This window comes from Tiliqua scincoides, chromosome 2 (genome assembly GCF_035046505.1).
Source record: "Tiliqua scincoides isolate rTilSci1 chromosome 2, rTilSci1.hap2, whole genome shotgun sequence".
NCBI classification, from domain to species: domain Eukaryota; kingdom Metazoa; phylum Chordata; class Lepidosauria; order Squamata; family Scincidae; genus Tiliqua; species Tiliqua scincoides.
This window is the reverse complement of record NC_089822.1, coordinates 103,552,839-103,580,174: the sequence shown is the minus strand read 5'-3', so window position 1 is coordinate 103,580,174 and position 27,336 is coordinate 103,552,839. Positions and strand designations below refer to the sequence as shown.

Sequence of the window (27,336 nt, the reverse complement as noted above, 5' to 3'; positions counted from 1 at the left end):
GAGGAAAGTGTGGATAGGATTGCAGCCTAAAACAGAAAAATAACCTTACCCTGTCAAGCCTCTGTTTCATTCTTTTTATGGGGGGGGGGGGGCTGCCTTCTGGAGCATTTGTTGAGCGCCAGTTGCATCAAATCAGGACCATTCTGGTGGCCTCACATTTCCCTTTGCCTGACCTGCCCAAGAGACAAGGCACGTTTGCTTACTTGCCAGTAAACGCGACCATGTGTCTTAGTTTTTCTTTCCATAAGGCTCAATACATTCGCCAGCTTGGAAGGAGGGACCTCCTTCTCGGGTGTTTTTTAGAGACTACATTCATTGGATCAGGACCACTCTGGTGTCGTTGGATTCCTCTCAGCCTGCCCTTTCTGACAGACTAAGGCACGTTTGCCTACTTGCGAGTAAACGCGCAATATGGCTCAGTTTCACTTTCCATTGGGTTCCATGCATTTTTTGTTTTCTGGTTTTTTGCCAATAACTTTTGGTAAAAAGGAGATGTTTCACTCTGGTTTTTTGCATTGCATTCCGCTGGGAATTCCGCATCCAACGGTATATAACATGATGAGGTTACTCCTTACCACTGCGATTTTAGCGCGTCAGTCCCCCAGTGCTCGACCCCCGTGCGCGTCACTCGGTGCGACCCGCACCCCCTTAGCGACGCCCCTGCCTCCGCATCAGATTTTTAACCACCATCCGATTGATTCACGATCTAACATGATTTTCAGTGGAAGACTTGAGTTAAGCCGCTTCTGCCCAATGCTGCATGAAATGTAGGCTGCAATCCAAACCACACTTTCCTGAGAGTAAGCCCCATTGAACAAAATAGGACTTACTTCTGAGTAGGATTGTGCCCTTAGTGGGGCTTATTTCGGAGTAAACGTCCACAGGCTTGCAGTGTCTTTTGTAAACGTACATCGGATTATAGCTGTGGTTCCCTTTAAGCCGTTTCGGCCCAACGTTGCATAAACGCAACAGGGATCAAATGTGCACACCTAGGGACTGGGCAGAAATGGAGTTGCCAATCAGGAGTTGGCAGACAGGCTTAAAATTTCGTCCTCGAGCCGTCTTTTGATTTGAATCTGGATTTATAGCAACTGGTGTTATCGACGTGGGGAAACTGGTCCACTGACTGGACCCAGTGAGTAATGTTAATGTTGGGGGGGGGAGGGATATGATGGAAATTTGAATCTACCCCAACTGCAAGTAAACTCTTTGCAGGGCGTGTGAGGTCAGTTAACTGGTAATAAACCTGGAATGGGGGGGGGGGAGCTCCTTAAGAAAGTGCAGGATCAGGGGGCCCAACTCTGCTCTGCTTTAACACGCCCGCATTATTGGATCATCCCAGGTTTCAAGCCCACCACCCCCTCTCGATTCCTGAGTCCAAGTGCACGCGTGGCAGCAGTTCTGGGTTACCCCACCATCCTCCCTACGGGAAGAAGCTCTGCTCGTCGGAATGTGAATGCCCCGCGAGTCTGACTGCAAGGGAGTTCAGTGTGGGGTGTTTGGTTTGCTGTTAAAGTACTTTAAAAGTCTTTAATGAGTGTCCCAGAAGCAGCAGCCACTGGTGGGATGGGCGGGATGGGCACTCTGGTGTCTTTAGTGCAGTGGGATCGGGGAGACGCGAGTTCGAATCCTGCTCTGTCATGCGGTCCAAACCTAGGTTACCTTACTAGGTGGGGGATAAAATGGGAGAGGTGGAGAGAACCACCCCGATCCCTAAACTCTGTGGAGGAAGGTTGGGGGATAAAACAAGGTCGTCGATCAATCCACCACGTCTTCCCTAGAAAAAGAGGCCTGTTCATCGCCTGGTGTCCAAACAGCCGGCCAGCTCCCCCTGAACGAAGAAGCAATCGCATTCAGATTTCACCTCCAAGTTGTTGCTTCCTTGGGGGCCGGGTCGTTCTGATGCGATTGAAGGGGGGGGGGAGAGATCAGACTAGATCAGAAAAGCTGGTGCGGGCAGGCAGCCGAGGAGGTGAGGTGGTTTCACTGCGCATGGGGGTGACTGGAGGACGGAATACTTTGGGGGGGGGGGGAAGTGGGATTTTAGTGGGACATCCACTAAAATTGAGTGTTGGGAGAGTTAGAACAGACAAGAGAAAATATTTCTTTACTCAGCGTGTGGTTGGTCTGTGGAACTTCTTGCCACAGGATGTGTTGATGGTGTCTGGCCTGGACGCCTTTAAAAAGGAATTGGACAAGTTTCTGGAGGAAAAGTCCATTACGGGTTACAAGCCATGATGTGTATCTGCAGCCTCCTGATTTCAGAAATGGGCTATGTCAGACGCAAGGGAGGGCACCAGGATGCAGGTCTCTTGTTATCAGGTGTGCTCCCTGGGGCATTTGGTGGGCTGCTGTGAGATTCAGGAAGCTGGACTAGATGGGCCTATAGCCTGATCCAGTGGGGCTGTTCTTATGTTCTTATGGGATGTATTTGCAGAATGCCTGCTCTTCTCTCCAGGCATTCCTTGATATTGCAGCGTGTGTCAACAACACGACTTCGTGTGTACAGGCGCAGCCCAAGCCTACTGAATTCAATGGGACCAAACTCCTCACCAAGGCTGCAATCCTATACACACTTTCCTGGGAGTAAGCCCCATTGACTATAATGAGACTTACTTCTGAGTAGACACGCATAGGATTGGGCTCAATGGCTGCAATCCTCTCCACACTTTCCTGGGAGTAGGCTCCATTGACTGTAATGGGATTTCTCAATAGACAGGCATAGGATTGGGCTCTGAATGTGCCTGAGACTGCAGTCCTATACGCACTTTTACCAGCGGGGAGTCACCCCCCCCCCCACGGAATTGTATAGGATCAGGCCGTGTGTGATTTATTTCCGCCGCCCCGCCCCCCCATCTGCATAGCTGAGGCGTCCAGTCTGTGTAAATGGAAAGTTGGGTTGTCAATCTCTAGGCAGATCTAACGAAATACTATATCCTATGCGTAAGGGCTGACCATATATCCAGACCATAACGTGTACCATTCCAGGGAAGCTTTTCATGGGACTGATGCAATGTCTAGGACTGCGATTTTCAATCTTTATCGTCTCATGGCACACTGACAAGGTACTAAGATTGTCAAGGCACATGGACAAGGCACACCATGCTGCCGGTGGGGAGGGGCTCACATCCCCCAATGGCCCTACCCTGCACATTCCCGATCTTGTCTGAACTTGGAAGCTAAGCAGAGTCAGGCCTGGTTAGTACTTGGATGGGAGACCGCCTGGGAATACCGGGTGCTGTAGGCTTATACCAGAGTCTTTCGAGACTGAAGGTTGCCAACCCTACCAATAAATGACCTTCCCCCAAACTCCTGTGGCACACCTGCAGGGCATTTGGGACACACCACTGCCAGGGCACAGTGGTTGAAAATGGCTGGTCTAGGTTTGGAATCCCATTAACACCCCATTAGCATCCCCAGGGCAGCTTCATTTCTTTGTTGATTGTCAGTCAGTCAGAAACCTTTATTGGCATAACTCAGAGACAACACAGACGTCAAGGCATTGATAACATCAAATAGGAGAATCAGTCAGGCTGAATTCTCTGTGCCCTACTACCGATTTCAGAAAAAAATAGCTACTCTCCCTAATATCTTGACATCTTCCGAAGAAAGAATGCATCATGGCTTGTCTTGATCAGATCAACCACTTATCTTTGTCAATATCTTCTTCGTTAATTGAGTTTCATAAAGTTTACTTCAGCTAATCCGAGATTTGTGACTGTGGAGTTAACATCTAAGGTCAAACCTGAATTAAACTTACTGTTTTTTAAAAAACTGACTTATTAAACCAGCTCTTTAAAAAAAAAGTCTGAGTGCATAACAAGGTTCGAAATTTCAGATCATCCCATTACCCTGCACATGCCCGATCTCGTCTGATCTCGGAAGCTAAGCAGGGTCAGGCCTGGTTAGTACTTGGATGGGAGACCGCCTGGGAATACCAGGTGCTGTAGGCTTATACTATAGTCTTTCGAGACTGAAGGTTGCCAACCAACCATCCAAGGGGCAGTGGGACTCCATATCAAAAATTACCCCCCAAACTGGGCCATTCCAGCCGGAAACGTGACTTCCGTCGGAGGGAAAGAGAATTGCTCTTGATCGCCACGTGGGTGGCATTGGAAAATGAGGCGAGCCCAAGTCTGTCCCATGTTGGAAGAGGAAAGCACTTTTTCGGTTTAGCTCGGTTCGGTGGTTCCCAAACTGTGGGTCGTAACCTGATTTTCGGTGGGTCTTCAAAGGGTGGTGGAATAATCAGATAACCAATGGCCTCAGGCCCTGATCCGAGATCAGAGAGTGTAGCTGCTCCTTACCCTGCAAACAGCTCAGCTCCTGTCGTTTGCAAGGATGTGTAAAGAGATAAATGTTTGAGGATCTTTTTTCTGGTGATTATTACTTAAAAAAATAAATAATTATAAAATATATATAAACATATGTCTCAATAAAAATATATAACTATATTTATAAATAAATAATTTCTTTCTTGATCTCCTTTTTAAAAAGTTTGGTCAATCTAGGTGGGTCCCGACAGAGCGTCATTTTAAAAAGTGGATCCCGGGGCTCCAAAAGTTTTGGGATCCAGTGTAGTAGGTGCATTGGATGGGAGAGCTGGAGGATTCCTCCGCTGGGTTTTCTAAAGCGTTTCTGCTTCTCCTGCCTGCCCTGCAAACGTCACTTTGTAACTCCAATTCGGATGAAGAGCGCGTTCTGAAAAGGCAGCGCCTCTGGGCTGCGAATAGAGCGGAGGAACATTGCTGGCAGCCTTGCGGGCCTTGACCGGAGCGTCTGCCGCGGCCAGCCAGGCCGAGGGTCGCAGAAGGCCCTTGACTGTGACCGCGGGGAACCCGGGTTCGGCAGGAAGGGTGCCCTAAACCAGGATCGCGGGAGGGGAAGCCCACACAGCACGTCTCCCCTGGGAGGAGCAGGTCTCTTGGGCTGAGAGATTTTCCCTCCTGGTTTGGCCCATGACTTGCACCCCTAACTGGCTCTGAACGAACTGCCCTTCTCGGGGCAGGGGGGGGGGCAGGTAGAGAAGGGGGAAGAAGGCCCTGAGGAATGGGGGGCTCCCCCTGCACAGCCCCCCACCACTTGAAACCTCTCCTTGCCTTCGCCATCCCCATTGGATGGGGGCAGGAGCCCCCCCCAGGAGCAGATGCTGCAGGAGGCTTTTTCTTGGCTCTTTCCAAGCCCTCCTTCCCTCCCTCGCCGGTGACCTCATACCTGGCATGGTTGCCATTAGGCTCTCGGCTACGCAACCGAGCAGCAGAAGAAAATGAAACGAGCACACGAACCCATGGCTGCTTTGGGAGATCAAAGCCCCGATCTCTCTCCGGGCATCTGGAGAGCGGCGGGAGGGGGGGGCAAGGACGGGGCGGGAGGGAGCTGGAGCTGCTGCTGATGCTGCAACCCTTGCGGGACTTCAAAGCGTTTTTTAACAATGCTGCCCCCCCCCCACCCACCAAGCATCCTTGCAGACAATGGAGTCCGTGGCTGCCCTCCAAGGAAAGAACCTGTCTCGGAAAGACTGGGGGGGGGGGGGAGACTCTGCTGGAAAGAGTTGAAGGCTGCTGGAAAGGAGGGCTGCTCGCATGTGTACACGCATCAACGCCCCTGGAGAAAGTACAGCCCAAGCCCATGCATGTCCACTCAGAAGCAAGTTCCACCATAGTCAATGGAGCTGACTCTCAAGGAAGTGTGGACAGGATTGCAGCCTTAGGACCCAACCCTATCCAACTTTCCAGCTCACATTGTGTAGCCACAATGCAGCCCTGTGGTAAGGAAACAGTGCGCCCATAACCTGAGAAGGCCCCAGTGAATGCCCCTCCATCACAGGATGCAGCGCACACCCCACTGGCGCAACTGCCCCAGCACGGGAAAACTGGAGAGGATTGGGCCCTCAGTTCGGCAAGGTTTGGCATCGTTTCCAAAACGTTCGAAAAGCGTCCCACTGGAGTCAAGGAGGACAGAAAAAAAAAAACAGTACACGTGTATCTGTAATGTGGGAAAGGCTGCCCTGCTCAAACACTGCTAGAAACGCCTGGTTAACTGCACAAAGGGACGCCTTTTTTCAAGCGGTGCTCCTCTTCTATTCAGCAGGGGGAGAGCAACTGCCCCCCCTTCACCCCCACCCCTTCCCTCTTTTCCAATGGCTGTTGCCGGGATCTCTTCTGCACCTGTCACTAGATTGTGTGAGCCTTTAGGGGACAGGGAGCCATGGCTTAGCCGCTTTGAAAGCCCACTTGGGAGATAAAGTGGGGGGGGGAGAGAGAGAGTGAGATGCTGCCTTGAGGGCCCTTAAGTGGGGTGGAAAGGCAGGGTATAACTCTCATAAAAAATAAATAAATAAATAAATAAATTTGTATTGCGCTTATGCAAATGGTTTTGCGAAGTACTTTCTGTTGAAAAGCGGTATATAAATATTATTTTCAATATTAATTTTTTTTTTTTAGCCATTGCGATTGTCAGGCTCAAGATGGAAGGTTTTTCCAGTTTAGTTCTTTTACCAAGGATCTTGAAAGGCAAGCAACCTCCCCCTCCCCCAGCTTAACAACAGAAGGAGCGCTGCTCGTGATGTGTACAAGCATCAACGCATCAGCCCAAGCCTATGCATGTCTGGCTGGAACCTGAAAGGGAGGGAAGACTGCTCTGTCGCTGGGTGGTGTTTCTTCTTTTGAGGCCATCAAAACACTGGTTTCTGTTGGAGGAAATTAAAAATAGATGGAGGAAATTAAAAATAGGAAATTCTTCTTTGGGGGGAAGCAGAGTAGCATAAGCAGTGGACCCCCCCTTTCCAAGGGAACCTCCCTCATTCTGCTGCTATTCAATGAAAAAAGACAAAGAGGCAATGGCTTGTTAAAGTTGCAAAAAAGAAGTAGTATATATATCTGGACTTTCAGAAGGCGTTCGACAGGGTCCCTCACCAAAGGCTACTGAAAAAAACTCCACAGTCAGGGAATTAGAGGGCAGGTCCTCTCCTGGATTGAGACCTGGTTGAAGACCAGGAAACAGAGAATGGGTGCCAATGGGCAATTTTCACAATGGAGAGAGGTGAAAAGCAGTGTGCCCCAAGGATCTGTCCTGGGACCAGTGCTTTTCAACCTCTTCATAAATGACCTGGAGTCAGGGGTGAGCAGTGAGGTGGCTAAGTTTGCAGACGACACCAAACTTTTCCAAGTGGTGAAGACCAGACATGATTGTGAGGAGCTCCAGAAGGATCTCTCCAAACTGGCAGAATGGGCAGCAAGATGCATTTCAATGTAAGTAAGTTCACATATAGGCTAATGGGTTCTGAGCTGTCTGTGGCAGATCAGGAAAGAGATCTTGGGGTGGTGATGGACAGGTTGATGAAAGTGCCGACCCAATGTGCAGTGGCAGTGAAGAAGGCCAATTCTATGCTTGGGATCATTAGAAAAGTACTGAGAACAAAACAGCTAATATTATAATGCCATTGTACAAATCTATGGTAAGGCCACACCTGGAGTATTGTGTCCAGTTCTGGTCACTGCACCTCAAAAAGGACATAGTGGAAGTGGAAAAGGTGCAAAAGAGAGTGATGATTACTGGGCTGGGGCACCTGGCGCTTGGGACTCTTCAGCCTAGAAAAGAGACGCCTGAGGGGTGACATGATTGATACGAGTACATACAAAATTATGCATGGGAAGGATAAAGTGGATAGAGAGATGCTCTTTACACTCTCACATAACACCAGAACCAGGAGACATCCACTAAAATTGAGTGTTGGGAGGGTTAGGGCAGACAAAAGAAAATATTTCTTTACTCAGTGTGTGGACGGTCTGTGGAACTCCTTGCCGCAGGATGTGGTGATGGCGTCTGACCTGAATGCCTTTAAAAGGGGATTGGACAAGTTTCTGGAGGAAAAATCCATTATGGGTTACATGCCATGATGTGTATGTGGAACCTCCTGATTTTAGGAATGGGCCATGCCATTCAAAGGGGAGGTAAGAACCTGGCTTTGCAAACCAGCTCTCTAGGGCCAATCCATGCTCCCAAAAGGAGATTCACTGCTCAGGTCCCTCTGCTCAAGCTAAATGATTCCCCAGAGCTCACCCCATGAATGCAGGTGCCCAAATCATAAAGGAGATTCTCTGGCAGAAGGTTCTTTCATGCATCTTCACTTGCTGGATCAGGAACCTCAGCATGTCAGAGATGCGCAGGTGACATTCAGAGCACAAAAGCAGCACTGCATTGCTTTCCAGGGCACACAAACGTGTGCATCCAAATGCGTATTCTCAATAGAATGAAAAGCAGCACACTGTTGACAGTGGATCTGCGCTGCTGTGCAGCCCGCATATACCCTCCCCCCCCTGCTGATCCAGCATGTGACAACATGTAGGAAAACCGATTTCCACAGGAGGCTCTACTTAAGTTGTGAGAAAATTCGAGAACTTGAGAAAACATTTCCTTCCTTTTGCCTGCCTGCACTCCTCTTTAGTTTGTCAATTTAGGGGCAGATTCCTATATTTAGAAATGCATGCCTTTTATTTATAGTAAAGAAAACACACACACACACACACACACACACACACACACACACACACACACACACTCCCATTGTGGCTTCCAACAACACGAAGCAGGTAGGAGCACCACATACAAACCACAAAAATGTTTTCCACGCCCTCTGACTTGAGAACTTCTCTGTGGTTCTCAAAATATCCCTTGCATTCAAATCCAAAAGGTCAGCCCATGCCTCGTTTGGAGAATGAGAATGCTGCAAGCCAGAAAAGGCTTACTCGAACAGCTTGCTTAGGGGCTACTTCACACATGGCATGTTCTAGGTGTGTGCCTAAAAATGGGAAGTGTCAACGTGACAAACAGGTGCTTTAAAAACATGCCCGTCATACGCAGGTGCATATCAGAAGGGCAGGACTGGTTGCAGCTCCCTGATGAGCATTTGCTTGGTGGCAAACCTAAGCTATGCAGTATAGAGTATATGAACGAGTGCTAAGACTGGAGCACTAATGAATCACTCCAGGGCTTTCAGAAACTGTAGGAGATAGGAGGGAGATAGGAGGGTACTGAAAATCCTGGATTTTAGACTCTACTGGCCCCTGGTGGCTACCTTGAGTAACTACATACCTGCAGCACTACAGCCAGTGCCTTCTACCCAGACTGTCAAGGCTTGGTCTGCAGAGGAGGCAATTGAAGACAGAGTGAAAATGGAGCTGAACATAACAAATCTTTGGGGGGGAAGAGAGGGAAGCCTCCTCCCGCTTTGCTTCAAGAGGCAGCATTCCTGAGATTCAAGACTTTCTGAAAAGCTGCCCTGTAAGAACATAAGAACAGCCCCACTGGATCAGGCCATAGGCCCATCTAGTCCAGCTTCCTGTATCTCACAGCGGCCCACCAAATGCCCCAGGGAGCACACCAGATAACAAGAGACCTCATCCTGGTGCCCTCCCTTGCATCTGGCATTCTGACATAACCCATTTCTAAAATCAGGAGGTTGCGCATACACCTCATGGCTTGTACCCCATAATGGATTTTTCCTCCAGAAACTTGTCCAATCCCCTTTTAAAGGCATCTAGGCTAGATGCCAGCACCACATCCTGTGGCAAGGAGTTCCACAGACCAACCACACGCTGAGTAAAGAAATATTTTCTTTTGTCTGTCCTAACCCGCCCAACACTCAATTTTAGTGGATGTCCCCTGGTTCTGGTATTATGTGAGAGTGTAAAGAGCATCTCCCTATCCACTCTGTCCATCCCCTGCATAATTTTGTATGTCTCAATCATGTCCCCCCTCAAGCGTCTCTTTTCTAGGCTGAAGAGGCCCAAACGCCGTAGCCTTTCCTCATAAGGAAGGTGCCCCAGCCCCGTAATCATCTTAGTCGCTCTCTTTTGCACCTTTTCCATTTCCACTCTGTCTTTTTTGAGATGCGGCGACCAGAACTGGACACAATACTCCAGGTGTGGCCTTACCATAGATTTGTACAACGGCATTATAATACTAGCCGTTTTGTTCTCAATACCCTTCCTAATGATCCCAAGCATAGAATTGGCCTTCTTCACTGCCGCTGAACATTGGGTCGACACTTTCATCGACCTCTCCACCACCACCCCAAGATATCTCTCCTGATCTGTCACAGACAGCTCAGAACCCATCAGCCTATATCTAAAGTTTTGATTTTTTGCCCCAATGTGCATGACTTTACACTTACTGACATTGAAGCGCATCTGCCATTTTGCTGCCCATTCTGCCAGTCTGGAGAGATCCTTCTGGAGCTCCTCACAATCACTTCTGGTCTTTACCACTCGGAAAAGTTTGGTGTCGTCTGCAAACTTAGCCACTTCACTGCTCAACCCTGTCTCCAGGTCATTTATGAAGAGGTTGAAAAGCACCGGTCCCAGGACAGATCCTTGGGGCACACCGCTTTTCACCTCTCTCCATTGTGAAAATTGCCCATTGACACCCACTCTCTGCTTCCTGGCCTCCAACCAGTTCTCAATCCAGGAGAGGACCTGTCCTCTAATTCCCTGACTGGTGCTTATGATAATTTTTGATGTCAGTTTCAGTAGTGACGGGCGCTTATGATAATTTTTGATGTCAGTTTCAGTGCATAAAGCAGTGACATCACATCAAAATGTGATGCTTCCTTGCAGTAGGTTAACAGAATGAACAGGTCTTTTCATCCCAACACAGTAGCACAACAGACAGACTTGCTAGTGCACACCAAAACGAGCAGCTCTTGGGGGCTTAAGGCAGCCATTTTCAACCACTGTGCTGTGGCACACTGGTGTGCCACAAGTGGTCCACAGGTGTGCCACTGGAATTTGGGGGAAGGTCATTTATTAGTAGGGCCAATGGGGGATGTGGCCTCCCAGTGGCAGCATAGTGTGCCTTGTCAATTGTCAAAAACCTGATGGTGTGCCTTGACCATTTTAATGCCCTGTCAGTGTGCCATGAGATGAAAAAGATTGAAAATCACTGGCTTAAGGGATAGGCCTTAAAGCGGTACTGTGGGTGCACAACTCAGCCTCCCAAGAAACTGAGCTTTCCTTTTTTGTTTTAAAAAGTAACTCTCTAATCCTTAGCGGTGTGAAGATATGCTTGAAAAACTGTGTGAGCAATACCTGCTAAAAACAAAGAAGCAGATCAGTTTTCAAGAGTCACAAGGGGAGCCTTCAGTCACATCACTCCTGCCCTGAGCAGCAAAACCAGAATCACACAACGTGAATTACGCATATTTGTACAATTTAGAAAGTCTGCAGAATCCCAGTTTTCTTGGCGTTAAGTTTGGACTGCCTGGGTACAGAACTTTTTTTTTTTTAAATGACTGTAATTCTTTGTGTTGATGCGGTGGACACCATATGCAATCATGTGTGCATCTGCTGTCAAACAGTAGACATCTGGGATACTGGCAAGAGGAGGCTGTTGAAATGAAGCTCCGAAGGGCTCTATTAGTGGGTTGAGTCTGCTGCACTACAGCATGCTCAGCACAGCAGGGGTACCCTGACTACAGAGGCAACTTGATGGGGAGGGGTAGGCTACACTGGCTTCTTTCAAGAGAACATTCTGCATTTTGCTTTTCTTCTGCAGGATCCAGAATTGCGGCTTTGGCACAGTTATACTCAAAGTTTTGGGGGGCTCTGGAGCAGTCTGTCTTCTACCAAGAGGCCATAATCATAAGCTCTAGAATCCTGATTTCAGAATGTGTGTGGTTCCTCTGGTGGAGAACACACTGTTATTCTCATTTTTAAAAATGGTTTTACTTGGGCTCAAGGTATTCTTTTGCTCAACTTCCGTATATTTTAAGATAAAATAACTGCTCATATACTGCTAATTATGATTTAAAGTCTGATTACTTTCAAATCTGTTTCTCAGCTCCAACCGTCCTCCTATGCTTCTTTACCATCTTGCCAACATTGCTAAAATATTCCTTCCTTCCCTCCCTGTAGGAAGTTGTAGCGCTGTAGGTCTTTTGCACCAAACCTCTGTCAGTGTATTGACCAGCTATCAGTAAAAACATCTATGCATCAAGCACAAATATGGCCTACTGTACGTACTGATTTTTTTGAGGTGGAAACAGAAGGCCTATAGCAAAATTACCAACATGAAGATATACTAAGTTACTGAAAAATAAAGCTATGGATTAAAAGCCTCTCTCTGTTATGGTCTGAGACATGGAGTAGTTATTTTTCTGCCTTATAATTCATTGGAATAAAGAATCTGAGCCATTATTTCTCCCCTTCAGTCATCAGCCAGAATGTGACAATTTTATTATTTTCTATCATAACGTCATTCATAAGCTCCTGTTGATTCAGCAGCAGCAGGAGCTCAATGTTTTATTATAAATTTCAATGTCCAGAAGACTCTCCAGAAAGAGACAATCAGCACAGGTTCTCTCTTCATTGTTTGCTATATTGCCAGCCTCCACCATGACAGTATGGAAGCCACAGATTATAACACAGTGGTTAAAAAGGCAGCTGCGAGATCAGAGCAATAAACATGATACAGTGACCGGAAAGCAAGCTATTGATGACCTCTTCCACTCGTCTTTTTCCATCAGCAGTTTATCTGGCTCTTCTGGTTTTGAGATTGAGGAAACAAAAGTGTGTGACTGCTGAAGTTGCTCTCTCATGATAGGAACACCTTTTTGCAGGAAAAAGGTCATTTGGCTATAACTGCTGCCCTTTGTTGATGTCCACCACTAACTGGTGGTATTCTGTTTTTGCAAGGAGTCATCCCTTCACAGAAGGAAGAGTTCTGAATGTCTTTCCCCCTCCGCACACGCACACAACACTTAAGTGCGCCTGGAGAGTTTGTCTATCTTTGGAAAAGAGGAAATCAAAAGTAAGTTGAGCTACCAGATGGAAATCTGCAAGATATGAGGATACCTTTAAAGTTCCAGATGGAAGGGGAAATTAAAGAAACCACAGCTTCTTCCACCTGCTCCCCACCCATTGCTTCTCTTTCCATCTGTCCTCCTCAGCCACACATAGTCATGAGCAAGCCTCCATAGCTATCCTACTGTGGAGGGTGGGGAAGTCAGGAAAGATGACCAGTTGAAGAGCTAACCGGGAGGAGCAGGCTGGAGAAGCTGCAGCTATGTTTTTCCCTCTTCACCTAGGACTTTTCAAAAGGAAGACACTCTCCAGATTGTGACCTGGCACTGTTACATGCAAGGATCAAAGTGGGAAAGAGGCCCCGGGCAGATGGTCAAGTAGAGACTTGAGAGACTGGATATTTCTGGGATCAGTCAGCTGGGTTGCTGCCACTTGCTCATCACTTCTACAGACCGTGAAACAGGCTTCAAGGATCCCTGGACAGGTCTAATTTTGTAATATACAAAAAACACACATGAATCACAAATCAGAGACTGTTCTGTCAAGGCAGCTTCTCCCATCTTCTCCTTATAAACCGCACCTTCCCTCAATTTGGCAACATACCCACTAAATGCATTCAGATCTCCTGGGCAATTTTCATTCCTTCTCTCCCTCCTTCACATACCCTACAGTAGTGAGGTGGTCTGCATGGATTTTGTACTCAGGTATTTGCATTTGACCATAATATGTAGCTGAAGAAGCCATCTTCACCTGCCAAAGAGACCAACTAGATCCGATGGTAGGGCTGACTCCTGTTTAGCAAACACTCTGAGAAACACTTCACCTGGCAGATACTAAGGAGTTCAAACTTAGGCTAGATACGTATTGCTGTTTGTATAGGTTCTTTCCCAAGAAAAGACAAGTAATGAAAGACAGGTTCTGACCTAACAGAAATTGTGTTGTTGAGCCAGCTCACAAAAGGGAGGGGGACCCATGGAGGAGATTGTACTTCTGCTTTGTATGGCTCTCTGGAAGCTCCCAGCTGGTCCTATTAAGTTAATGGGTGTGAGGGAATGATTTGACTATAAATCCTCTTGTGGATCCAAAGACAAACTAGGACCTTGAGACTGGGGGCAAAAGATGACCAAAATCAACTTGAGGCATGAAAAGCTGGTTTCTTGTACCATTAATGCAATCCCACCAGTCTTCTGACTTCCTGATACACAGGGGCTGCAAGTTCTTTGGCCTTTTCTGCACCAGTCCACAAAACCTTCTCCAAGTAAGATCTGTCACCTTTTAGTCTCTTGAATTCACTCCTGATCGGTGCCAGTTTTTCAATTACAGCCTCTGCTACCACTCCCTTGTAGTGGGCAGTGTCAAGGCCAACACTGTGGCGCACCACTTCCTCCGTGCTCAGCCCTGTGATGGCAGAGTGAATGGCCACAAGGTTGGAGACACCTGGGCGGCTATCTGGGTCATAGGTCACCTCAGAAGTGAAGTCTGTGAGAGCCTTTCGGAATTTCAGCATGATCTCCTCAGGGCTATCTGTAATGTTTACAGTGGCCAACTTCTGAGGGTCCGATTTTGACATCTTGGATGTGGGATCTCTGAGGGACTTCACCTTCTTGCTTGTAGCTAAAAATTAAGAAAGATGGGAATTACCCAAGAGAGCATGAAACATAGTGGCCAAGAGACTTACAGAGCAATCTTGCATACATCTACTCAGAAGTAACTCCCACTGTGTTCAATGGGGCTTACTCCCAGGTAATTGCATTTAGGACTGCAGCCTTAGTAACAAGTCAAATATTACTTCTCCTATGAACTCACTAGGTGGTCTTAGCTGAGTCATTCTCTTAGCCTACCCTCCACAACTTGCAATATGGAACGATCATACTATTTTACAAGATTTGTAAGGATTACAAAATATGGCCTGAAGCAATTTGCATGTGTGAAAACATAGTATAAATGCTAGGTATTATTTTTACGTAACACACCTTTCACTAAGCACCCCTTGCCTGACTCTGATCATTAGCCCCTTTTGCTTTGCTGAATATCCACCTCCAAAATTTATCTAACAAGGCACCACAGCTCTTTTTTCTCCAAGAACAACTAAAAGCTTGGAACAGACTAAGTTAATTGCTGTCTTCAGGACAGCCTTGCCACTCAAACCCATACCTTATCATTAGAGAACCCACATTCCCACATTCCCCCGCTGTGCTGCATGCACCATCTTTGTTAGAGAGGGCAAGGTTTTATTATCTTTCAACAACCAACAGCTTAAGATTCTCTCTTGAAAGCTTTGACTCCTTGTTTTGCAGAATTTTGGATGTTAAGAAAAACGTGGACCCCCCCCCCCCCCAAAAAAAAAAATAATAATACAATTGGTATACAGGTAGAGCAGGGGTGTCAAACATAAGGCCCGGGGGCTGGATGCAGCCCGCAGAAGCTTTTTTCTGGCCCTCATGCTCTCAGCTGCTGAGCAGTGCTGAGGTGTTACTGCTTATAAGGACAGCGCACATGAAAATTGGGCTCTCCCATATCTTGAAATATGATAAAGACCTGCGTGTTTTCTCTTCTGCCATTTGTAGTTAATGAATTCCTAAGTGAGAAAAAGTGCTTATTTTTGGTCATGAGTTGTTTAATGACATCACTTCCTGCCTAACGACATCACTACAGGCCCTCAGCAGGAATCATGAATGCCATTCGGCCCTCGGTATGAAATGAGTGTGACACCCTTGAGGTAGAGGGTAGTGTGTGTGTGTTTAAACAGCTTTAACGGGCTATACAAAAATTTCTATATCTGGTAGAAGACACACGCTTTGCACGTGCCTCTGAAAAGTTTCAAGGACAAAGTCTCATACTCAAACAGCAGGCACCAAGCACCATGTCTTTCTAAAGGTGACAGCGCATCCATGTAGTCTTGCATTATTTTTTCAAGAGCTCCATTTCATGGGCTCGCATTTCCTTTCTACTTGTTTACTTTGATATCAGGTCATCTCTTCTACTTTTCCATCCACAAGTGCATCCCTGCCCCTCCCTCCACCCACACACAATGAACTCACTTTACTCACGATCACCTCATTTTGCAGAGATGTTACACTTCTTACTCACTTAAAATGGCTTTGGGCACTGGAAAGAATTCCCCGTATTTCTTGTTGAAGCGGCGGGCTACATCTTGGGTCAGTTCCAAGTGCAGGACTTGATCTTCTCCAACAGGGACATGTGTTGACCTTTCAATTAAAACCCAAACGCTTATAGCAAATCAGTAACACTTAAACCATACACAGGTTGGCACAATTCCTGCTACCACTGAGATGATAATCACAGAGGATAAAAGACATCAGGTCTCCCCTTCCCCTTCTCAGTTCACACCTGCTAGCTCAAGCTATTTCAGAAGATGATGGATGGTAGTTACTATACTAATGTCCATATACATGTTGGATATCCTGTCAAACATGCCATTACAGAACCCAGGAACAACTGCACCATGACTAAGCTGCTCCAAAATAATCTATTCCAAGTCACCTCCATATTCATCCTCATTTATTATATCAGTGACCTCCCCACCACCCCAGACCTTCCTTTGCAAACAGATGAAATTCTTACTTGTAGAGAAGAATATCTGCAGCTTGAAGGACAGGATAGGTGAACAGACCAACTGTTCCTTCATTCATTTGACTGGCATTCTTTATCTATTTAAAGAGAAAAAGTAAGTCATACCAACTTGGCGAATACTTTATTTTTAATTTATTTTTAATCCTGAGCAAAATATTTTATTTATTTTTAATCCCGAGCAAAATCATTTTGATCAGGCTAAAGTTAAACCATTCTTTCATAACCTAAGGCTGCAACTGTACACACACGTACCAGGGAGTAAGACTCATGGGTTTATTTCTGGGCAGACATGTATAGGATCGCACTATAAGAAGATGTGAAATGTTGCATATGGAAATTTAAAAGTCACCTAAGCAAGGGGTTTCAAAATTATTTCCTGCACTTTCCCTTTAGAAATTTGATACAGCATACAAGATAAGGTTTGGAACAGCCATACTCCATTTCCATGCAAAATAATTATTGGACAAGCACCGAGGTGTTTTGAGCTGAATGTTTTACTCTACTGATATTTTATATCATAAAAAAAAATTCTAGGCATTTAAAATCTTCCCATCTGCCCCAAGCATGAGCAGACAGGGAGAGCACCATTTCAGATGTAAGGTGCAGGGGGAAGGCAAAGAGATTTCCATGTGATCCTGACCTCCACAGAGGTCATCAACAATACATGGCTGTGTTTTCTGGGTGATACAGGTTCTATTAGATCACTGTACACAACACCAGAAAAATTAAAAGGCCTTTTTTTTTCCTTTTTGAAACCGGCAATACATATTAAGACATCAATAAGTTAAGACATCAGATATAATACTTTGAAACTTTGCATGTGCGGATTAGGAAAGGCCGTATTTAAACACTGGTTTGTGAATTTTAATATTTTTTTGTTCATCTTTTCGAGTCATTAATCTGTATTTGGTTATTTGTTCTACATCTGAAAAATAGAAACAAAACACAATAGTGTAAATTTTGTTTGTTTGTTTCAACTTTCATCAGGGGAAAAATAAGATTTTGGAAAAGTGAAGAACATGATCCAGCACATCACAGAGTCCCACAGGTTCACTAAGTAAATTGTGATTTTTCTGATGTTGAAAAGTGGTAAGTAAATATTTTTGACAGCAGTAGCAGGTTCAACTGAGTCCTATTTCTGCGACATGCTTCTCCATCTACACATGTACCTAGACACACAGTGAAGGCCCAATTCTGTGCAACCTCAGTGCCAGCACTGGGTGTTGCACATGTGCCGCAAGGCATGTCTGCAGCACTCGGAGAGCAGGGGCCGCTGGCACTGAGCCAGCGCCAGTCAGTGCAGAGCCTCAGCACCAGGTGGAGGGCCGACCAGCGCTCCTGCAGCACTGGCTGGTGCTGAGTATTTCCAGGGCGGGGGAGGGCGGGGCAGGGAGCAGAACTGGGGCGGGAGGAGATGGGAGCAGTGGAGCCCTGCTCCGTCGTATTCTATCCTCCGTGTCTGGCTGCAAAGCCCTACATCGAGGCTCTCAAGTCTGCACTGGCAGAATAGCTAATGCAGTTCCTGAGGCTCCCCCCAAGGAGACCTCCGGCCTCAGCGGTGCCGCTGGATGCTGCGGCAGCCATTACGGTGCTGCTGCACCCAGTGCAGCCACTGGGGATAGGACTTGGCCGCCCATCATTTAGGAGAATGGGAGATCTAAGCATGCATTCAATACCCCCGCCTTTCAGTCCTCCTCCATCTCTGCATGATGTTTGGAGCAGTATTGCACACAGACCTCCCATGCTTACGCTAGCCTGTGCACAGTCTTCTGTGTGTGCACCAAGCTGACGAAAAGGGAGAAAGATGGTGTTTGACTGACTTAAGGAAATCTTTTCAGCATAGGCACAGCACCCAGATGTGCAGAGATAATTCACTTTTGTGAAAAACTACAGTTCATTCTTCCATTGAGCAATGTGATTCAGTTCTTACAATTCTTCAAAACAATACAATTTGTCAAAACTTCATTTTTCAATTAGGAAGTGTACAAAACTAAAGCTGGAAAGCAGGATCTACAGATTACGCTTTATTTAATCCCAGTGCGGAAACATTTCACTGATTCAGATTAATGTAATAAAAGTGTTTGGAAACAAGAAAATCTGTTCCCCTGCCCCAATCCGGGGCACTTTTGTAACTTAATATCAAAATTTTGTAATTTTAACTTTTAAAAACCCATATGTATTTTCAAAAATTGTGGGCTACCAGTACCACCCTAGAATCATTTCTTCCGCTCCTCCTACCAGAGGGTGACACTCTGCACCCCTCCACCCCTCAAGAACTGCTGATTCTGCAAATGAGAACAGACTCTTGTTGCACAACAGATGCAAAACATTAATAATTGCTGGTTAAATTATTTTAAAAGCAAAAAGTATGCTTTTTTCTCCTCAGAGTTATTGGTACAAAAAGTTTAATTTATTCAAGTGATTTAATAAGTCTGTTCACTGACTGTATGAGTTTTAATAAAGCAACATGTCTATTAAAATTCTAATATCTTTTATTGGAACATCTGAGACTTATCATGCTTATCACCAGAAAGATTCTCCCATCCCCACCCCGTATGTGCAAAGGCCAACTTTAGTTCTTATAAGCCACAGAATCATCTTCTACATTTCAGCTAAAACCAGTTCAACATACTGACTTCAGTTTTGCAACAAGATGAATGCTAGAGCCTTACCTTCCAGTGGGGAAAGTGCTGGAGACGAGGCACACTTGTGAAACACCCCAGAATCCAGCCAAGTTCTGCGTGTTCCGCTATCTGCAACAAACAAGAGATTAAATTCGGAGCCATGTGTTCTCTCACAGACGCAGCACTAATAGCAAGTCCTGCTTCCAAATACACCCAAAAAGCATGTGAAGTTGCCTTGTAGGGACAAGCTCAGACATGACAGCCAAACCAGGGGAATCAGAAATATGCTAAGGGTGTACAAGTGCCTATCTACTCCTCCACTTCTTCACTCTAGTTTGTCCGCTTCCAAGCTTGTGACAAATTGTGGTGACCATAAGCCAGAAAGAAGGGGAAGGAACCTGTGTGTACAAGTGGGAGGAGGAAGTGTGCAAGCATGTGTATAATAACAAATTAATGGTTTGGCTCAGACATCAGAATCAAACCTGTAGCCCAATACTGTCTACTCTGGCCAGCAATGGCTCTCCAAAGTCTCAGGTGGGTTTCTTTCCCCACTGTGTTAACCAAGATCATTTTAACTGGAGGCTTGAACATGGGGCATTCTGCATGGGTCCCTACCAACTCTGATTCTATGTGCTCCACTACTGAGATAAATTTCCCAAAACACTAAGGCCATGAGATATATAGGCAACTCTACAACTCAATTTTTCCCCCTATTGTACGTCCTTGTTATTCTGACCCACAGGGAAAGAAGAGATGGAGAGAACAATGCTTCCTCATTCTTCACTTATTCTTTAGGGCAAAACCTCGAAGTGTCTAAATGGAACATTAATCACAGAAAAGTCACAGATTTCAGATGTCACAGTAGGCACAAGAGACAGGACAGTTAAGAGATGTGGGGGAGATATCTGAGGTCTAGGGTCATGGCAAGTTGAGCACAAGTAGCAAAATACCAAGCACTGTAAACATCATTTCCTATTGATGTTCTGAACAACCCCAGGTGCCCATTAAAAACAGCCTGACAAAGCAGCCAGATATCAGTGCTTTTCAATATAAAGGTTGTTCTATTATTGTTGGACCAGCTCATTTATCCACATTCTCCAAACAGTGAAAAGCGGGGGAGGGAAGGAGGAAGAATGAACATTAATGCACTGTGAACTCTGTTCTTTGGTTGGCCTCACTATTGTAAAAGGGCCTCCTTCCCTTTATCCTTAAGGGAAAGGCAAGGAATATGTTCTCAGCATCAAAAGCAGCTGTAAAATTGCATTATAAGCTTACCAGGCTAACAAGAAAGTGGCTATCAAATGCAACAGATCCAAATCTTGTTGGAACATGCATGTGGAAAAGAGGTCTATAAAATTTAACAAACAAGCTGCATTATTCTGTCTCAGAAGACACAGCTCTTAATATTTGATCGCTTGGCACAGAATCACTACTCAATCCACTAGATAATCCCCACTCAAAAGAATGCTAGTTTAATGCATAAAGAGCAGGCACATTACTTCCTGAAGGCTGGTCCGAGGAAGAGATAAACTGCTGCAGTTAAGCTGGCTAGCTAAAGTCAGATGAATACGTGCACCTCACTTGAGGGGTAGACATTAGCGCTGAAGACTATTTGCTATCCATTTGCAGGTTTTAGTTAATACTTCAAAAACCTACAGAACCTCTTTGACCAGAAAAGGGGTCTCCAAACCCTCAACGGGTGGAGGATTTGATCCAGCCCAAGGCACATGGTGGGGAGGCTTAACTGTTCCAACTCATAGCAACCTGTAGACGGGCCGGGCCGGGCACGCCAAGTCTTGGTGGGAAAGAGTGAGAGAGACAGAGGGAGGCAAACTGCAAGAGTAACTTCTGCCTGATTCTTAACTCCCACTTTCTTTGGAAACCTGAGAGGAATTCCAGATACATTTAATACCCTGGTCAAGACTGCAGGTCAGTCAGTCCCAACAAATACCGAAACCATGTTTTCTCTTTACAAATTGATGTATTGCTCAGATTACTCCTAACATTATTTAGTTGTTCCAACTCTTTATCTCCTTGATGCATTAATTCTCTCCCCAGTTCCTTCAAATAATTTCCACTTCAAAAAATGTTTTTCCAAAAATATTGGTTTTCTACCATATTCCTCCTTTCAAAAATTCATTTTTCCCAATTTCATTTTCCTTTTTAAAATCCATTCCCCCCTCTTCCTGGGCAAATCAATTTTGCCCTCTGCTCCCCCAACCCCTTTTCAAAATCCATTCCCCTCCATCCATCTCTAATGTATTTATTTAAATTCACATATCTATTTTTCAGCCCTTGACACCTCATCAGGTACCCAAGTGCTGAAAAGTTTGGCGAACCTGGACCAAAATAACAATTCTTTTCAAAAACCGCTGTCTCTCTAACCTGAGTTGTTAAGAAAACAGTTGAGCGTATCTTGCTGGATGGTCTGGTCATATCTAAAGTATCTCTTCTCCAAGAAAAAAATACGCAAGTCAAAGTTTATTGCTGAATTGGCAGTCAGATTTTACAACAGTGCACTGTCAAATATAAAAGTCACATAAAATGTCAGAACAGGAGTAATAAAAAGAGAAGAAACACATTTACAAGATCACAGCTATACCTCATATAGCCATGGTTTTCACAGAATCTGCTCTAATTTTAGTCACCAGTAAAGCAAGCGCTGCAGTTTTATAGCTTACAGACTAACCTACCCTACATAATACAAGTTGCACTGAATAACTTGTGACAATATATTAACATACCACCAACATATGGGGGGAAACCATAAACCGCCTTTGACTCAGTCCTAATGGGGAAGGGAAAGATGGGATATGATATTGTAAAATAATAAAAATAAATGTTAGCAAAAGCATGCCATGTCATCTGTCAACATCTCATCAATACTCATAGATTTAAGTTACTCATGGACAAAAGTGCCAGAAAGGTTATGTCAAGCTTTTTTTTAATTTCCCCAGCTCTAGAATAACATTTAGAGATGTAAAATTTCTGGAAATTCAGAATACTTTTTCCAATTCACACATACAGCATTTTGGAACAATTAAAATATATTCAATATTTATGTTCTATTAGATATAAACTCGTGCTGCTCCTTTAGGGATGTATAATAGATTTTCTATAACCGAGGCACTCCTGGATACACCTTTGCACTGGACTAAGTAGGAGTCGCTATGGTTGGTGCATTTACTGTACATCCTTCCAGAGAAAGCAGATCTGGCCAGTGAAACACAGGCCCTAGTCATACTGAGATTAGACTATTGCAATGCGCTGTGTGGGGGGCTACCCTTGAAAAGCATTCAGAAGCTCTTGTTGGCCCAGATCACAACAGCACAGGTTCTGGTTGGAGGCCAAGCCTGGGTGCATGCAACTCTCATTCTATACCATCTGTTTTGACTACCACCTCATTGTCAGGCTCACTTCAAGGTGCTGGTTTTGAACCCCTAAATCAGTGGTTCCCAAACTGCAGCCCCCTCTGATCTCCTCTACAGCTGCAATAAAAAGCCCTTCAATCTAAACCTACTTCCTGTTTTCCACGAAAACCAGTCAGTGCTCCCCCCAGGTAAGGACAAAGTCCCTTGGAAGCAGCAGTGCCATGATTCCTGTGGCAGGATATAAGCCATTGAAACAAATAAAAGCTTGGTCATGATATCAGGGGTTTCAAAATACAAGGGACAGGGATGAAACAAGAGGTTTGAGATGGTTTTTGCAGCACACTCTATTTAAGGAGATAAGCCTTTCTACACCCAGAATTTAACTTCTCTTGTATGCACCTTACAACATTAGGGCAGTGGTTCTCAAATAATGGATCTGGGACCCACAAATGAATTGTGATTTAATATTTGGTGGTTTGCAAAACTGATAAGGTAGATTAGGATATGTGCAACAAGCATTAAACAAGCTTGGGGGGGGAAGTACTGCCGCCCAATCACAATTATAGCCACATCCCTTGGCATTTATAAATCAGGCAGCAGCCTAGGGCCTCTAAAAAGTTTGAGAACTACTGTACTAGGGTTTAGTCCTGAAAACGCAAAATAAAATCCTGGAATGCATTTAGGTTCCTATAGATCTGACATAGCCTCTGCACTTAGATATCCTTGTGAACTCTTTCAACTCCACACCACAATTAAGGAATACAAATAAACCTCACCAAATCATGGTTTAAAATATATTTGTTTTCCACTTTCCATCCCAGCTCCACCATCATCCTGATAATTAGTTCAATTGCACACATCTTATGTCCATCTTTCAAATGGTGGTTAGGTTCAAATAACCTCTCTCAGCAGTTTTATGTTAACCAGCACAGGAGACCAGATGGAATTCTGGAGGATCCCAATAGTCAAAGTCAAAGAGTAGCATCCCAGCACCACCTTCTGAGTGGTGACAGGAGCAGAACCACTGTAAAACAGTGCTGAGCTTGTCTGATTTTGTCATTCTGCACATTGTTTTATTATTTTTATGATCACTGAATTTTTCTGCATTTTTAAGCAATTTTCAGACAATTCAAGACAGTTAAACTGGTTTATTATCTAGTGCAGAATGAGAAAGATGGAATCTGCCCAGTACAACACTATACTCCACAGACAAACTATCACCCTTTGAAGCCTTTTCAGCAAAGAATAGAGATGTCTAAAGTTGGCAAGAACTCCTTTTAAATGCCAAGTCCTAGCCAGGCAGAAAAGCTCTGTATCCAGCCAGCATGGCATCTGTGGTCCCTACAGCAGTGGTTTTGACACATCTGCACCGAGGCAGCCAAATATCCAAAAGAACAAATGTCTGCAGACGTGGCTCCAAAACATTCACTTTTCTCCATCCAAAGCATCCATCACATATTCTCATGACAGACAAAAAGCTGGCCATTCAAGACAGAAGTCTGCAAAAGAAAACTTGAATAACCTGGGAGAGAAATCTACAAGGCTACCCAAAGAAAACAACTACAATGTGTTTCTTCTGATGCTGCCCAAGCTAGCATTGCGTGTGTCGCAGTGAAGTAAGCTATTTTTATTGGAGAGAGACTGTTTTGATATATGGTACACCATTAGTTTCAACATTATAACATGTTGTCTTCGTGCTGTCAAGGCAGCAAGTTCAACTAACATGAGAAACAAAACACAGTTTAGGACATATTTCTCATCTTGCAATGTGCCATCTTGTATTCAATAACTGATAGCAAATTAAACATGGCATTCAGTTCACCAAGACATTGTTGAGATGAGTGGGAGAGGGAACAGGACACTACTCTGGGTGCCATCACTTGCTTAGGTTTGGTTAGTGAGCACACAAGAGAGGGACTTCTTTGTTGCAGCGCCCCTCAGCAGTGGAACTCTGGAAGGGAGTTCATGATTCTTTCTCCTGGCTTCTAAAAAGGCCCTGAAGGGCAATAAGGTGGAAGATTTATTTATTTAAGAAATTTATATCCCGCCTTTCCCAAGCCAAAGCAAATGCCCAAGGCGGCTTACAAAGTTTTATAATTGCACACAAAGTATCACAAGTACAAAGTATCACAACAGGTTAAAAAACATCAAACAAGGCATTAAAACATTAAATTTTAACATTACATAGTGAAACGTAAACCAATAGAGGGCAAAATCTAACAAATATCATTGGGCCAACGGGGAAACAATAAGTCCAGGGAGGCAGTCAAGCCACAGCAGTATTTCAGAGGCACAGAGGGCAAATATGCGCTCAGCAACCAATGCCAAAGAGAGCAGGTACATTTTGAGCTCTTGCCAAAAAGCCATGAGAGAGGGAGTAGTTCTCAATTCCCCGGGAAGGGAATTTCATAGTTGCGGCACCACTACAGAGAAGGTTTGCCCCCAAGCTGCCACCCCTCTCACTTGGGACAAAGGTGGCCCTTGTAGAAGAGCTCCCTCAGGTGACCTAAGGGGATGGGCTGGAATGTATGGGTCTTTCAGATAGCCTGAACCCATAACATGGAGGGCCTTAAAGGTATAGAATACAGAAACTTATGACAGTAAGTCTGAAAATGTACAGTCAATTTTTTGGTATCTGCAGGGATTAGATTCCTGGAAAACCCACCAGATATCAAACCTGTGGCTATGGGAACAATGGGGTTAGGGGAAAGTCAAATGAATGGCATTAATGCCTTCAGAATTGCTGCCACAAGATTCAAAATGGCTACCACAAGATGCTGGGATCACTTCAGAATGGCCACGGATCATTCCAGAATTGCCACAGATAGGTAAGTTGCGCTCTTCGTTCTCATAGATAAGCAAATCAATGGGAATGGAGTGCGCAGGTACAGATAATTGACTGTATATGTATACGCAAATGTCCATGTGTGTTATATCAATGAAGAAAAACTACATACGAAGTGTTTAAGAGGAAGCCTTGATGAGAAACTGTTTGAATAACAAGCTAAAACTAAATGCGGAAGAAACAGACCAAAAAAATGCTTTTGTGCATGGGATCAAAAAGCAACTAAATTAACATAGATTCAGTTCCAGTTATCATCCATACCATGTGCCACCCACCCTGTTTCCTATTTAGTGCAAGCCATAATTGTAATCATCATATCCCAACTGGCAAACTCTGCCCTTCAAATCAGAATTAGAAATCCACTTCAAACCATGGCCTCCAATTCTGATTTGGAGGGCAAGTGCTAACCACAGAATCGGTTGATTTAGACATCTCAACCAATTATGGTTTGCACTAAAAAGGGAATGGAGAGGGTGTGTGTGCCCATGACTTGGCAGATCATCCCAATTGAACTCCTGGCATAAGACAATGATGACAACAGCAGTATAAAAGATAAGCATCTGTTTGGGAAAGGGCCTTTCGTTCGTCGACAAGATGGGAGAAGCACTTAATGCACGAATCTTGCAGATTAGTGTTTTAATGGGCTCTCCTAGAATTAGAACTGTATTTCCATTTGGCAACTGCCTCCTGTGCATTCCAATCATCACTTTCAAATTTCCACTTTCCTCTTTTTGAAAAAAAACCTGTTTTTCCTGATTTTTGGTTCATCATTGGCCATCTTTTCATGAAGTAAACCATTACCTTCTAATCCTCAACTAGTAATGGAGAAAGTTTTTCATACATATTAAGCAGAAGGATAGCACATTGTAAATGCAAGGCAAAAAAATAAACACTATCTAGGTGTCATTCAAAGCAATCAAAGAGGCAGCTTTTGTCTATCTCAGCTAATCACACACTTTGTTGTTGCCTAACAATTGCTCTCATTTTAACCATGATGAGAAACCACAGATTAAAAGATGCTGCTGGTAGCATACTAACCAAACAAAAAACTCTCTGCTAGAAACTTGGACAATGGAAGAGACAGTGATCTAATATGCAACAGCTCAAAAACCTTCCGTGTCTCCCAATGGAAAAGCCTGTTTTCTGTATAGATATTATCTTCCTCAGAAAATGTTTCCTCCAGCATAATGAAAAATACTTGGAAGAACATCAGCATTACAAATCCCACTATTTATTGTTTCCCATAGGAAGCTAGTTATTTCCATTAGCTGATTTCTCCAAAGATGCAATCATCCAATATGCTACATCTCCCTACTGTCTACAGAATTCTTGCTGAGCACCAATCGAAAGTCTCTTGTTGGGGTTCAAAGTGGGATTCTGTTTTTCAACAGCAGCTTCTCTTATTGTGATCTTGGGCAGCTTGTGCATTTAAGACAGTCTCTCCCCTTCTGTATATCCGCTTCTTTCAGCAATTCCATAGATGCGTCCCCTAAATGTCTAATCTGTCAAAATACTGGACTGACTAAATCTGAGAATTTTCATTTCCCTTTCCAACAGCTATTGCATTTAATTGGCATCCCATCAATTCTGCATAACTGATGACGACTCTCCAGGACAAATAACCAAAATCCCTTCTCTCACACTGCAATGATTTGAGCCTCTCAGCATCAGGTTCAAGAGGAAAGAGACTTCCCTGACGCACTTTGAAATCTGTGCCATTGCAGAAAGACTGCATGGTCAAGCAGACAGGTCACTTTGGGGATTTGCTGTCTTCTCCGCCTGGTTCTAGCCTAAGCCAGCCCACCTGCTGGGACTGGCATCAGCTGACTGGGCATCCAAGCCCAGAGGGCAGGTAGGGATGCCCAGGTGGCAGTAAATTATCCAATCAGAAGGACCAATGACACCATCAAGCCTAGGTTTCTTAAAGTCCAAGGATACTAGGGTGTTTTCCAGTTTAGGTCCCCCTGAGTTCACATCTATGTGTGGCCAAGCTTTCACCTGTCGCCTGTGGATCAAAGAGGTGCAATTGGATAATTCAAGTTGACCTCGGAGTAAGGAGAGAACAATGAAATTTAGATGCACTAAGGAATTAGTGAATAAAG

At 44.8% G+C, this 27,336-nt stretch overlaps 1 protein-coding gene and 2 pseudogenes across 1 annotated transcript in view; 2 read left to right on the top strand and 1 right to left on the bottom strand.

The window, feature by feature from the left end:
- The first annotated feature begins 3,131 nt into the window (after positions 1-3,131).
- On the top strand, positions 3,132-3,247 carry LOC136643345 (5S ribosomal RNA; annotated as a pseudogene).
- A 587-nt stretch (positions 3,248-3,834) lies between these two features.
- On the top strand, positions 3,835-3,953 carry LOC136643115 (5S ribosomal RNA; annotated as a pseudogene).
- Positions 3,954-12,204: 8,251 nt separating this feature from the next.
- The window catches only part of WARS2 (tryptophanyl tRNA synthetase 2, mitochondrial), a 34,169-nt gene continuing 19,037 nt past the window's right edge, over positions 12,205-27,336 (bottom strand). Inside the window, exons 3-6 of the mRNA XM_066616376.1 lie at positions 19,067-19,147; positions 16,386-16,471; positions 15,891-16,009; positions 12,205-14,414 (exon numbers count right to left, since the gene is read on the bottom strand). Coding sequence (XP_066472473.1) covers positions 13,966-14,414; positions 15,891-16,009; positions 16,386-16,471; positions 19,067-19,147 — 735 coding nt within the window. The 3' untranslated portion in view covers positions 12,205-13,965. The remainder of the gene's footprint in view (positions 14,415-15,890; positions 16,010-16,385; positions 16,472-19,066; positions 19,148-27,336) is intronic.